This window comes from Sinohyriopsis cumingii, chromosome 12 (genome assembly GCF_028554795.1).
Source record: "Sinohyriopsis cumingii isolate HCF-2022 chromosome 12, ASM2855479v2, whole genome shotgun sequence".
Classification (NCBI taxonomy): domain Eukaryota; kingdom Metazoa; phylum Mollusca; class Bivalvia; order Unionida; family Unionidae; genus Sinohyriopsis; species Sinohyriopsis cumingii.
This window is the reverse complement of record NC_142972.1, coordinates 120,022,893-120,035,535: the sequence shown is the minus strand read 5'-3', so window position 1 is coordinate 120,035,535 and position 12,643 is coordinate 120,022,893. Positions and strand designations below refer to the sequence as shown.

Below are 12,643 nucleotides of genomic sequence, written 5' to 3'. Positions count from 1 at the left end.
GATCAAATCAATGTACAGGCTGTGTTTCATCATGATCAGATCAATGTACAGTCTTTGTTCATCATGATCAAATCAATGTAAAGGCTGTGTTTCATCATGATCAGATCAATGTACAGTCTGTTTTGTCATGATCAGATCAATGTACAGTCTGTGTCTCATCATGATCAAATCAATGTACAAGCTGTGTTTCATCATGATCAGATCAATGTACAGTCTTTGTTTCATCATGATCAAATCAATGTACAGGCTGTGTTTCATCATGATCAGATCAATGTACAGTCTTTGTTCATCATGATCAAATCAATGTACAGGCTGTGTCTCATCATGATCAAATCAATGTACAGGCTGTGTTTCATCATGATGTTTTATGTTAGGATAAGTAATTGATGGGTTTGGTGTAATTTTATGTCTTGAATGCTGCAAAAATCTCCAGGTTTCTCAGTCAAAGTTGAAAACAGAAATGAAGTAGTAAAGACATTAATGTTTATTTATTTAAATCAGTAAAAACAACACATAGTCAAGAATGTAAATTTTTTGTGCAAAAATCATTTTTCTTCAATTAGTCATTGTGACTTTAATCACTGAACCTTTCACTCCAAAATCAATGTGCATCTCTACTCCAAGTGCAAGCCATCCACAAAGTTTGGCATGGGTCTGTGAGGGAGAACTAACATTTCTGTGCAGAAACAATGGATCTTTTTTCAGTCCCCATGACCTTCACCTTTTGACTTAAAAATCAATAGCCTTCCAAGATTCTTATGCGAAGAGTAAGCCATCCATTAGTGGATGTCTGCGATACTGAACAAATGTTATTGAGCATAAACCATTTTTCATCTCTCAGCCACAATGGCCTCGACCTTTTGACATAAAATCAACAGGGGTTTTCCTTAACACAAGTGCTAGCCAACCACAAAGTTTTGTCCAAGTATGTGATGTAGAACTAATGTTACCATTTGTTTCCTTTCAGCCAAAATCTACATGTTGGATAAACCCTTGGAAAATTGGTCACAGCAACCTTGTTTAGGCCTGGGTCATAATATGGCAGGATACAAGAGACAAATATGAACACTATGTGGTCCCCTCCACAGAGTGGGGGCACAAAAAAAGGTGAAATAAAACAAATTTTCATAAATGAGACTATACTATACATGAAGTAGTAGCAAATAAACAATTAGAGGCACATGTGAGCCAGAAATCTTCACATGGCTGACATTCGCTTAATAGCCAAAGATAAGAGCAGCTGGCATGAAAAATCTGGGTCAGTTGGATGCTTTGTTTTTCCATGTAATTGTTCTTTGATACATATTTTATGAAAATAATTGTTTAAAGGTTTTATACTTTCTGTATCTTCTTCTATTTTTGATGGTGCATTAGCAACATTTGTCCAATGTTGAAAGCTTTTTGAACTAGAATGCTTTCTTTTCAATTTGCACTAATTCTTAAGTTGGTAAAATTCTACGGAGTCAATTTCTTTAAGCAAAGTGTTGTTTTTACTAACGGTGGATTGGCATCATTAGTATAAATCTGGAATGTTCTTTAACTATGGCACTTTCTCAGATTTGATCAAATTTTCTTGCGCATTCTTTTAGAAACAGTTAAACGTATTTCTATTTTTTTGATATCATGAACCATAATTGAAGGCAGATTGGCATAATAGGTATAACTTCCTGAGCTCTTTATGAATGGATGCTTTCTGTCAACTTTGGTCAAATTTAGTTAATTTAAATTAACTTTAATCTCATCCATTTAAAGGTCAGTGACCATATCTGATGTCAGATGAGCATCACTGTGACAGGCATTTATGTCAGGATGCTTTCTGTGAACACTGGTTAAATTCTTTCTCTTTCAAGCAATGGTGGCCATATCGCAGGCAATTCAGCATTATTGGAACAACCCTGAAAATACTTCATTTTAGATTGCTTTCTAAAATGACAGTGGTGTTGACTTTTGCAAGTATACCAACATCTCTGATGAAAATATGTGACCAGATAGTGCAAAACAAATTTGCAACTGGTCATCAAACTAAACAATTTTCGAAAGAAGTAATTTCAAGGTTTTTCTATGTTTAGTAATAGGCAGCCAGTTATAAGACACATCAACATCTTTTGTCCCAATCCAAAAGCCCTTCAGGCAAGGCTACTTTTGTCCCAATCCGAACGCCCTTCAGGCAAGGCTACTTTTGTCCCAATCGGAAAGTCCTTCATGCATGGCTACTTTTGTCCCAATCCGAAAGTCCTTTAGGCAATGCTACTTTTGTCCCAATCCAAAAGCCCTTCAGGCAAGGCTACTTTTGTCCTAATCTGAAAGTCATTTATGCATGGCTACTTTTGTCCCAATCTGAAAGCCCTTCATGCATGGCTACTTCTGTCCCAATCCAAAAGCCCTTCAGCCAAGGATACTTTTGTCCCAATCTGAAAGCCCTTCAGGCAAGGATATGTTTTTTAAAATTTGGTCCCACTCCAAAATCCCTTCATGCAAGGGTACTTTCTGTAAAATGTGGTCAAATTCAGTTCAGCAGTTTATGTGCAGCCATTGAAAGTTTTTTAAAATGTATTAATGGCAATTATATTTGATTGTTTATATGAATTTTAAAGCCTTTCAGAGGGAAGTGTCAAGATTACATTGTATCAAAGTGCTATCACATATAAATAAAAGCCCAAATACTAATTTCCTCCATTTTAAAAATAAACTGATTTTTGTGTCTCACATTTTGGAACATTTTTTATGAATACTGTCAAGTACTAGTTAAAAAGTGAGTGGCCACTTGAACTCATGTTATGTGAGGAAAACTAACATCAGTGTTATTTTTAAACATCGCAAAAATAAAGAAAACATTACTTACGCATCTAATACTTTATAATTAAACCCACTGCTATTAACACAGCTTGAAGTTACCTAGATATGACATCTTAAGAGTTATCTAATGTAACTGACTGAGAGAGACCTGAATGTCAGGATCAGCCACAGCTTTACTTTCATATAGTCTTTTATCAAGCTGGTATTAAATCAACTGCCACATATATTGTGGTCTAGGATCTATGAGTTAAGGATACAGATATCCTCCTGGAAGTCCACATTTCTGAAAATTCTTTTGCACTATGTGGTCACAAACTTTCATTAGAGTCAACACTGCCCTCAACTCCGGTTTCAAAACCTATTTAGGTTATGCACCCCTAAAACACTGAAAATATATTCTTGAATGGTGAGAGTGCACTTAACAGACTTGAACATTCACTGCCTTTCTTTTTCAGGTTTTCTCAAAATATAAACTTTCTTTTCTGTCCAAAAACAACTTTAGTTGTTTTATTAAAAAATACTCTTGACCACTGGTTTACAACTGTGTCCCGTAAATGATACCATTAATCACATGATGCATGATTCTGCTAAGAAACTGGTTTGCATCCTTTTACTGCATCTCCTGAATCCTCAACCCAAGGACCATTAAGATCAACAGTCACATTACAAGCTACACTCAGTTCTAGAAAGACTCTTGGATTATCAAAAACTGCAATAAGACAAAGTACATGATCACCAATTTTGTTCATGACTTTTGGTCTCCCACTTAATTCTAATTTTTCCATGAGCTCCATTTTGTGAAATCTTTTCCAGTTATTTTATATACTTTTCTACCACTCAATTTTTTATGTGAAAACTTTTATTATCATCTTTTGTAGATTTATTACCATCTGGCAATATGATCAAAAGGTTTAAAATAACTCACTACAAATCCACCTGGGAAAGAGTCTCAGGTTTGGCAACATGGGTAAGTGAAAAGACTTGCCAGTGGTTTCCCATGGGTCAGTGGTTTTTCTGTGTTCTTCCTCCACCGAATATACTGGCCAAAATATATATCCTATAATGTGCTGAAAAAGGTGTTAAACTCAAAACAACAACAACAACAAATGTACTATTTTAGACTTCCACATTCATGTTCATTAATGCATGCCGTTCAAATCAATCCTGAAGAACAATTCTTATCCATGCAGTGACTGTTATCATCATATTGTGGTAAATATTGTCACCATTTCTTACATGACTAATCACTTTTGGCCCTCATGTTGTATGTACATCAAGCTTCCTAAGTACGTATGTAAAACTATCTAAAAAAGACATAAGGCAGCTTAATAAGTTTACTTCTTTAGAAAAATGGTGAACTTAACATGTTATTCTGTCAAAAAACATTCTCTCATTATCATCTACAAAATTTTTTTTTTTACAAACAATTACTTTAATTTTACAGACAGAATCATTTTTTAATTACAAATTTCAAACACCTAAATAATATCACAACATCTCAGAAATTTATATCTTTTAATTCACTTCTATTATTTCAACTTTGGGATCTACAAAGAAAAATGGTGACAGTTGTAAAATTTTCATTTTCATGAACTAGATCTACACAGTTGAACAGAAAACAATTGACATTTTAATCAACAAATTTCAATTTGAACTAAACTCCTGAACTAGATGTAAATGCAGAAGCTGAAGGTACAGAGTTCGTATCGTAGGTTTTACAGATATCATAGTTATTCTAATGGATGCCCCATGGGGTAGGGTGGGAGGTGCAATTTCCAAATGGGTGCATTTAATAGAGTACTATTAGTATTAATACCATCATCCTAAAAATCCTGCAGAAACCAGTCTAAAACTAGACTCGAACCTCAGCAACAAACCAGTCTAAAATCAGACTCGAACCTCACCAACATACCTAGTTATATTTAGTCACATTTATAACAGCTGATCTGTATCAAATTTATTATTCAGATTTACTGTTATTGGTGTCTGTGATGATTTGTTTTTAATACCATACATTATTGTTTAACTGAAAATGTTCAAAATTAAGTTGCTTTGAATTTTCTAATAGTCATTGGTTTATTCATGTACAGTTTTAATTACTTGGACATATCATAATGGATATATATATAAATCTATAAGCCTCAATATTGTGGGAATTTCTTTTATTTTGTGGGGGGGGGGAAGGGGTGCTTCTATAAGAATAACTATAATATATTACTCTTGTACTCCATTCCAAATTTAAATCATAGTTAAATTAATTAAATGAAATAATTAGTTTTGGCACAATATTTATATTTGTTCATGTTTCTGCTAGTCTGATATCAATGTAAGTAATAATAAAAGCAAAAGTCGCTGGAAGTAATTCACATTCAGCTGTCTGAAATAGACTCATGGAGGATGGACAAGTCAAATAAGTCTATGACCAGTATTGCTAACAAGTTAATTTCAAAATACTCCCACAATGACAATAATATACATGTTATTTCTAATTTTTACATTTCACAAGGAAACAGCAACACAATTTAGTTGATAAGACATGCGTAATTATTTTCCTTACATTTAAAGAAGCACTGCAATGCATAACCTCTCAACCATCTTGGGCATGTCCAACTGACTGATCCTGAATTAAACTTCAAATACTCTGTACTTCTGCCAGGCAACCCTGAATAATGTTGCTGAGCAATCAACAGCAGAAAGTAAAAATTTTGATGTACAGTATCATTAGGTACGGCAAAAGTAAATTTCTGTAAACCTTATCAGTACTCATACATTTGAGGTACGGCAAAAGTAAATTTCTGTAAATCTTATCAGTACTCATACATTTGTTACAATTATAAGCATCAATAGCTGGCAGATGACATGATTATTCCACTCCATGACTCGTAGAACAATGCTCTTCTGTCTAAAAAGAATTTCCAGCAATTCGAGACAATAAGTTTTCTTTGTAATAGCTGAGTTTTGTAATCATCTTATATATTCTTGTGCTACATGATTTTCAAATTATTAACTGAGGCAGTCATATCTGATGTAAGACTAGCATGACATTTAGGACAGACTGGATACCATCAGACGACAAGGTAAAAATTCCATGTTGATAAGACCATGTTCAATATGGCAGCCATATCTCTAAGTCAGAGCAGTACCATTTTTGTTTAGGAGCAATTAGATACCATAATAGGTGAAAATACCATAACAACAAAACTTTCCATTAAGAAGGAGTAGCAATAAAATTTTCATAGATGGTTGCCATGGTAGCCATACTGGATTTCAGACTGGTACCATTTTCATGTCGATTCAACTAAACATGATAAAAAGTCATTTGTGTACAATACTGCTATCACTTTCCATTCAAGAGTAGCAATAATATAATTTTCAAAATGACTGCTGCACTGGCTATATTAGACAAATGATTGGCACCATTTTCCTCTAGGACCAACAAGACTAGAAGTCTTTGCATGAAACCCCACGCTGATATGACTTTCCATTTCTGGAGAACTAATAATAATAAGATTTTCAAAATGGTTGCTACAGTGTCCATATTGGACATTGATTAGCAACATTTTCCTCAAGACCAACCAGGCATTATACAAAGTCTTTTCATGAAAAACCCATGTTGATATGGGCATTATGTCAAGAGGAATAGTAAAATATTTCAAGACGACTAATATGGCGACTATAGTAAATGTCTGAGTCACCATTCTCATAGACATCATCAGACTATATTAAATGTCTGAGAGTCACCATTCTCATAGACATCATCAGACTATAGTATATGTCTAAGAGTCACCATTCTCATAGACATCATCAGACTATATTAGATGTCTGAGAGTCACCATTCTTATAGACATCATCAGACTATATTAGACGTCTGAGAAGCACCATTCTCAAAGACATCATCAGACTATAGCAGATGTCTGAGAGTCAACAGTCAACATTCTCATAGACATCATCAGACTATAGTAGATGTCTAAGAGTCACCATTCTCACAGACATCATCAGACTATATTAGACGTCTGAGAGGCACTATTCTCATAGACATCATCAGACTATATTAGATGTCTGAGAGTCACCATTCTCATGGACATCATCAGACTATATTAGATGTCTGAGAGTCACCATTCTCATAGACATCATCAGACTATATTAGATGTCTGAGAGTCAACATTCTCATAGACATCATCAGACTATAGTAAATGTCTGAGAGGCACCATTCTCATAGACATCATCAGACTATATTAGATGTCTGAGAGGTACCATTCTCATAGACATCATCAGACTATAGTAGATGTCTGAGAGTCAACATTCTCATAGACATCATCAGACTATAGTAGATGTCTAAGAGTCACCATTCTCACAGACATCATCAGACTATATTAGACGTCTGAGAGGCACTATTCTCAGACATCATCAGACTATATTAGATGTCTGAGAGTCACCATTCTCATGGACATCATCAGACTATATTAGATGTCTCAGAGTCACCATTCTCACAGACATCATCAGACTATATTAGATGTCTGAGAGTCAACATTCTCATAGATATCATCAGACTATAGTAAATGTCTGAGAGGCACCATTCTCATAGACATCATCAGACTATAGTATATGTCTGAGAGTCACTATTCTCACAGACATCATCAGACTACAGTATATGTCTGAGAGGCACCATTCTCATAGACATCATCAGACAATATTAGATGTCTGAGAGGTACCATTCTCATAGACATCATCAGACTATAGTATATGTCTGAGAGGCACCATTCTCATAGACATCATAAGACTATATTAGGTGTCTGAGAGGTACCATTCTCATAGACATCATCAGAAGTTATCTGGTGAAAAACATATGCAGAGTAACAATAGCAAGATTTTCAAGATGGCTGCCATGGTAGCCATATTGGACAACAGATTGGCACCATTTTCATTTAGGACCAACTAGACATACAAAGTCTGTTGGTGAAAACCCCAAAACAATATGACCATCCATTCTGGAGGAGTAATAAAAAGATTTTAAAGATGGCCACAATGGAAGAAATCTTGGATGTCAGAGCTGAACCATTTTCAATGAAGACCATCCTGATATTATAAGAAGTCTTCTGGTGAAAATCCCATTTTGATATGTACCTCATAATATTTTCTTCTTACTTTCACTTAGTTGTGATGCTACATTAATGTAATGTTTATATTAAACTGTTTTCAAAGATCAAGAAAAATAAGTCATATGAATGCAGTGCTGTGACATTTCTAGTGAAATACTGCACTCCCTCACTACAAGGCCTTTCATAACAACATTGGATTTTTTGAGCCACAGTAGCTCAGTGGCTCGCATGCAGGACTCACAACCAAACAGGTGTGGGTTTGAATTCTACCATCAGAGAATTGTAGGTCAACTACAGGGGTGTGTCCTTGGACAAGGCACTTTACTCCAACTGCCTTGGTACTAAATGAGCTTGTGTGGCTGTGCTGTAAAACACCAAACCAAAACCAAAACATGGCTTCTGTTGTAAGGTGGGAGTGGTCATGAATTCCATTTGATTTTTCAGTAGTATGATTGTATATATCGTATGTTTTGTTATAAGGAGGTCACACTATAATGTATACTCCATCGCTTCCATAGACTATTATTATAAGTGAGTAGTGAATGTATGATGTACTTTCTTATAATGTAATCAACACTACAATGAATATTGCATGTATGATGTACTTTGTTATTATGTAATCAACATTACAATGAATATTACATGTGTGATGTGCTTAAGGTGGTCTCGCTATAAGGTGGTATATTATATGGATCCTATGGACAGCTTTATAATGAGTACTGTATATGTATGATTTCTTAATTGTAAGGCAATCTCAATTAGAGGTGGTACAATATCTCCCTTGGACTGCATTATAATGAGTGAGTACTGCATGTATCATGTACTTCATTATAAGGCAGTCTCACTGTAATGTGGTACACTGTCTCCCATCAACAGCATTATAATGAGTGAGTACTGCATGTATCATGTAATTCATTATAAGGCAGTCTTGCTGTAATGTGGTACACTGTCTCCCATCAACAGCACTATAATGAGTGAGTACTGCATGCATCATGTAATTCATTATAAGGCAATCTTGCAGTAATGTGGTACATTGTCTCCCATCAACAGCACTAGAATGAGTGAGTAATGAATGTATCATGTAATTCATTATAATGCAGTCTCACTATAAGAGGACACACTGTCTTCCATGGACAGCATTACAATGAGTGAGTACTGCATGTATCATGTATCATCATAAGGCAGTCTCACTAATGCGGTACACTGTCTCTCAGGGACAGCATATTAATGAAGGAGTACAGTACTTCATTATAAGTCCATCTTACTATAAGGTACTATACCCTACTGTCTCCATTAATAGCAGTATAATTTAAAAATAGAGACTGTGGTTTGTAAAACTCTGTAAACCAATTTAGCAATGAAAAAAAACAAGTCAGATATACTATTTTCTGTGTAAGAGGACTAACAAGCTTGCATATGTTGTGTTGAAAAAACTTTATGCATATCTCAAGTATTAATGTATGTAAATTTACAGTATTATACTTAAAGATGAAGGATATACTAGCTGAACAATTCCATACCTTATTGCAATTAAGACAGTTGCCCATAAATGAAGAAAATAACAAAAATCAAGATCCAGAAAGAACATTTTCAATAACTCCCTAGGTGTAGTAGATCAGTATTTTTTCATAAACACATATTCTGGCTGGGTTCAACATTTTGCTTTATTATGCTGGATTAAAAGAAGGTAAAATTCTCAATGTATGAAAATATTTCAAATCCTGCAGCCAATATTAACTACTATTGTTGACAACACATCCAGCAGAAGTACCGGAACTAATTTTTTGGTGACCAGGGTTCATGTAGAAAAGAAGCAGGCAAAGGATTGCAATGGGTCGAGTCAAAATCTTCCATGTACTTCGAAGCCTGAAAATAATAATATTGTATCTGGTTCACAATCAAACATAAGGCATGCATAATATTCTTTACTCTTTGTACATAAAACTTTAACAAGATATAAAGACCAATAGTTTTGCATGATGTCATTTCAAATTCAAGAACTTTATGGATTTTCTAAGATTTTGATTCTCTGCATCTTTGTTATACTTCAATGACATTAATACAATCTAAACACCAAACCTGACTGTAATATTCTGACCTCCAGTTTGACCATTCGGCTCAAGAAATGGTGATGATATGCTTTTATTTTAAATTTCTTGAAACAGCTATGGGTCCTTCAGACTCAAATCCAATTCCTGTTTTTCCCCACTGCAAACAACACAATCCCTGGTGTGCTTTTGCATAATGTGCCAGCAGATATGGGTCTGTGCAGTTTACAAGGTGTAAACTGTAGAATACAAAACCCTGAAATGCCAGTGAATTTTGTTACAACAAATCTAGGTCTCTGTCGTTTGCAGTTGGACTCAACTTATAAGCATATACAGTCAGTTGTTATTTTGGAGCTCTTGATAGCAAACCTAATGGAATGTGAATAAATGTATTAATTTAAAAAGACTTTTGCTAAAAGCAGATAAAAAAACCCAGATGGATAATAAACATCTATCATTTAAACTTGAACCTATGCCAAGCTATTTTCTAAAAAAAAACCTCTAAATTTATTATAAATGAATACTTTTATAACAGAACTAATTAATTCTAAAGTGAAGCATGAAAAAGTGTGAAAAGATTCTAAGGGCATCTGGGTTTATATTTTATAACAAAGTGTAAATTACCATTTCTGTATCACTAAATCAGGTGCCTTGAATGAAAAAAATGTGGAAATCATACAGGAACAATTTTTTACTTCATGCAGTAAATTTTAAATATCCAATTTTGGCTGACACCGATGTGACCATAATGATGATGATGACTGCTTATCAAAAGTTGCTTCTTTTATAGCTTCTCAACTCTGCACCATTTTCAAGGACAAGCTCACACCAACACCTGTGCCTGAGGGTAGTCTTTGACTACAAAATATAAAGCTTACAGTATTTCTTTTCAGTGGGGAGGGGGTGTAGGAACGAATCTGAGGACAGCAATTTTATCAGTATAAATGAAAAGTTTGGACAAAGGTTTGATGGAAATATGTATCACCTGAGAAATAAATTTTTATAGCAAACATGCTTAGCATCCTAGATAATTTTTACATTATGAAAGTATGTTACACCTCAATTTTAAGAAGTACACATCTCACTTTAACACATTACCCCTAGCGACGACTTAACAGGGCAGGAGGTAGTAGCCTACTGCCAAGCTCTGTAGTGTCATGGTCATGCAAGATACACTAAAGTGGGTGGTATTACAGAAAGGTAGACAGATGTAGCTCTACAATGATACCAAATAATCTGGAGTATCTAGTTGCACTACAAGTTACATATTAAAACACCTCATTTTTTGGACCCGACTTTTTTAAACCCAAAATTCGCCTGTGGTCGGAATCCAATTTTGTGTCCGGATTTTAGACCTTTTGGTCTCAGATCCAAGTCAAACCAGTATGAACTGCAAACAGACAGATGAGCCTTTGCAAAAAGTAGGATAGGATGGGCATTTGGAATAAAGAGTGGTTTCCATACAAAAATAATGGCTCCGTTTACCCAAAAAAAATACCAAAAAAAAAAAACCAACTCCAACTTTTACCTGTCTGCTCATGCGCGAGTCAAATAGCCAATGAAAAACGATGTTTCTAACACAATTAGGCAGTATGTTATTGAAAGATGACCAGGGATTTGGTGTTTTCGAGTCTATTCAGAAATAGCTTTCAAAATGTGTTTCCTACTCGATTTTCAGGCAAAAATGACAAAAAGCTCCAGGGGTTAATATGTTAAAGAGAAAAACTTTTCTATAGATTGATTTAAACAATGTTTTGATCATGGTTTGAGTGAAAAAGAGATAGTGAGTGAGAGACTGACAGACAGAAAGATTGAAATAGAGAGACTAAGTGTGAATACTGTAATAATGGATGACAAGTTACAGCTTAATGTAAACTGTACATAGTGCTCCATTAGATTAGTAAGTGCCTACAGTGATGTAAACTGTACAAAGTGCTCCATTAGTCTAGTGCCTACAGCAAAGTAAACTGTATAAAGTGCTCCATTAGACTAGTGCCTACAGCAATGTAAACTGTACATAGTGCTCCATTAGACTAGTAAGTGCCTACAGCGATGTAAACTGTACATAGTGCTCCATTAGACTAGTAAGTGCCTACAGTGATGTAAACTGTACACAGTGCTCCATTAGACTAGTAAGTGCCTACAGCGATGTAAACTGTACACAGTGCTCCATTAGACTAGTGCCTACAGCAATGTAAACTGTACAAAGTACTCCATTAGACTAGTAAGTGCCTACAGCGATGTAAACTGTACACAGTGCTCCATTAGACTAGTAAGTCCCTACAGCAATGAAAACTGTACAAAGTGCTCTCTGTGTATAGAAGGTGTGATTGAAGTCACACGGGAATTGTTGCTTACGGGAAAAAAGTACCAAATCAACACATGGGTCTTAAATTTACCTTCTGATGCAGTGTATGATGTCAGCAACTCAACCATACCATGGTAACTGTTTGAATGATGGTTGTTCTTTTTTGGTTTGACTTGGTTTGGTTTGGTCTTTTTTAATGCCATTTTTCAACATATGATTAGCTATACATTGCAGCAAGTATATTTTTGGTGGAGAACTCACCCAAGAAGGAGGTGAGATGTAGGAGTGACTTGTAAAGGCAAGCACCCTAGACCACCTGGACACTTGAGGTCTTGGTCTTTCTTGGACAAATGGTCCATGGATATAGGAATTCTTCAGTGGCCACTGACAAG

At 35.1% G+C, this 12,643-nt stretch overlaps 1 protein-coding gene across 1 annotated transcript in view; it reads right to left on the bottom strand.

Annotated features, from left to right (window-relative positions):
• Positions 1-469: 469 nt before the first annotated feature.
• The window catches only part of LOC149787344 (phosphatidylserine lipase ABHD16A-like), a 104,622-nt gene continuing 92,448 nt past the window's right edge, over positions 470-12,643 (bottom strand). The window contains exon 19 of the mRNA XM_089977896.1: positions 470-9,761. Coding sequence (XP_089834022.1) covers positions 9,672-9,761 — 90 coding nt within the window. The 3' untranslated portion in view covers positions 470-9,671. The remainder of the gene's footprint in view (positions 9,762-12,643) is intronic.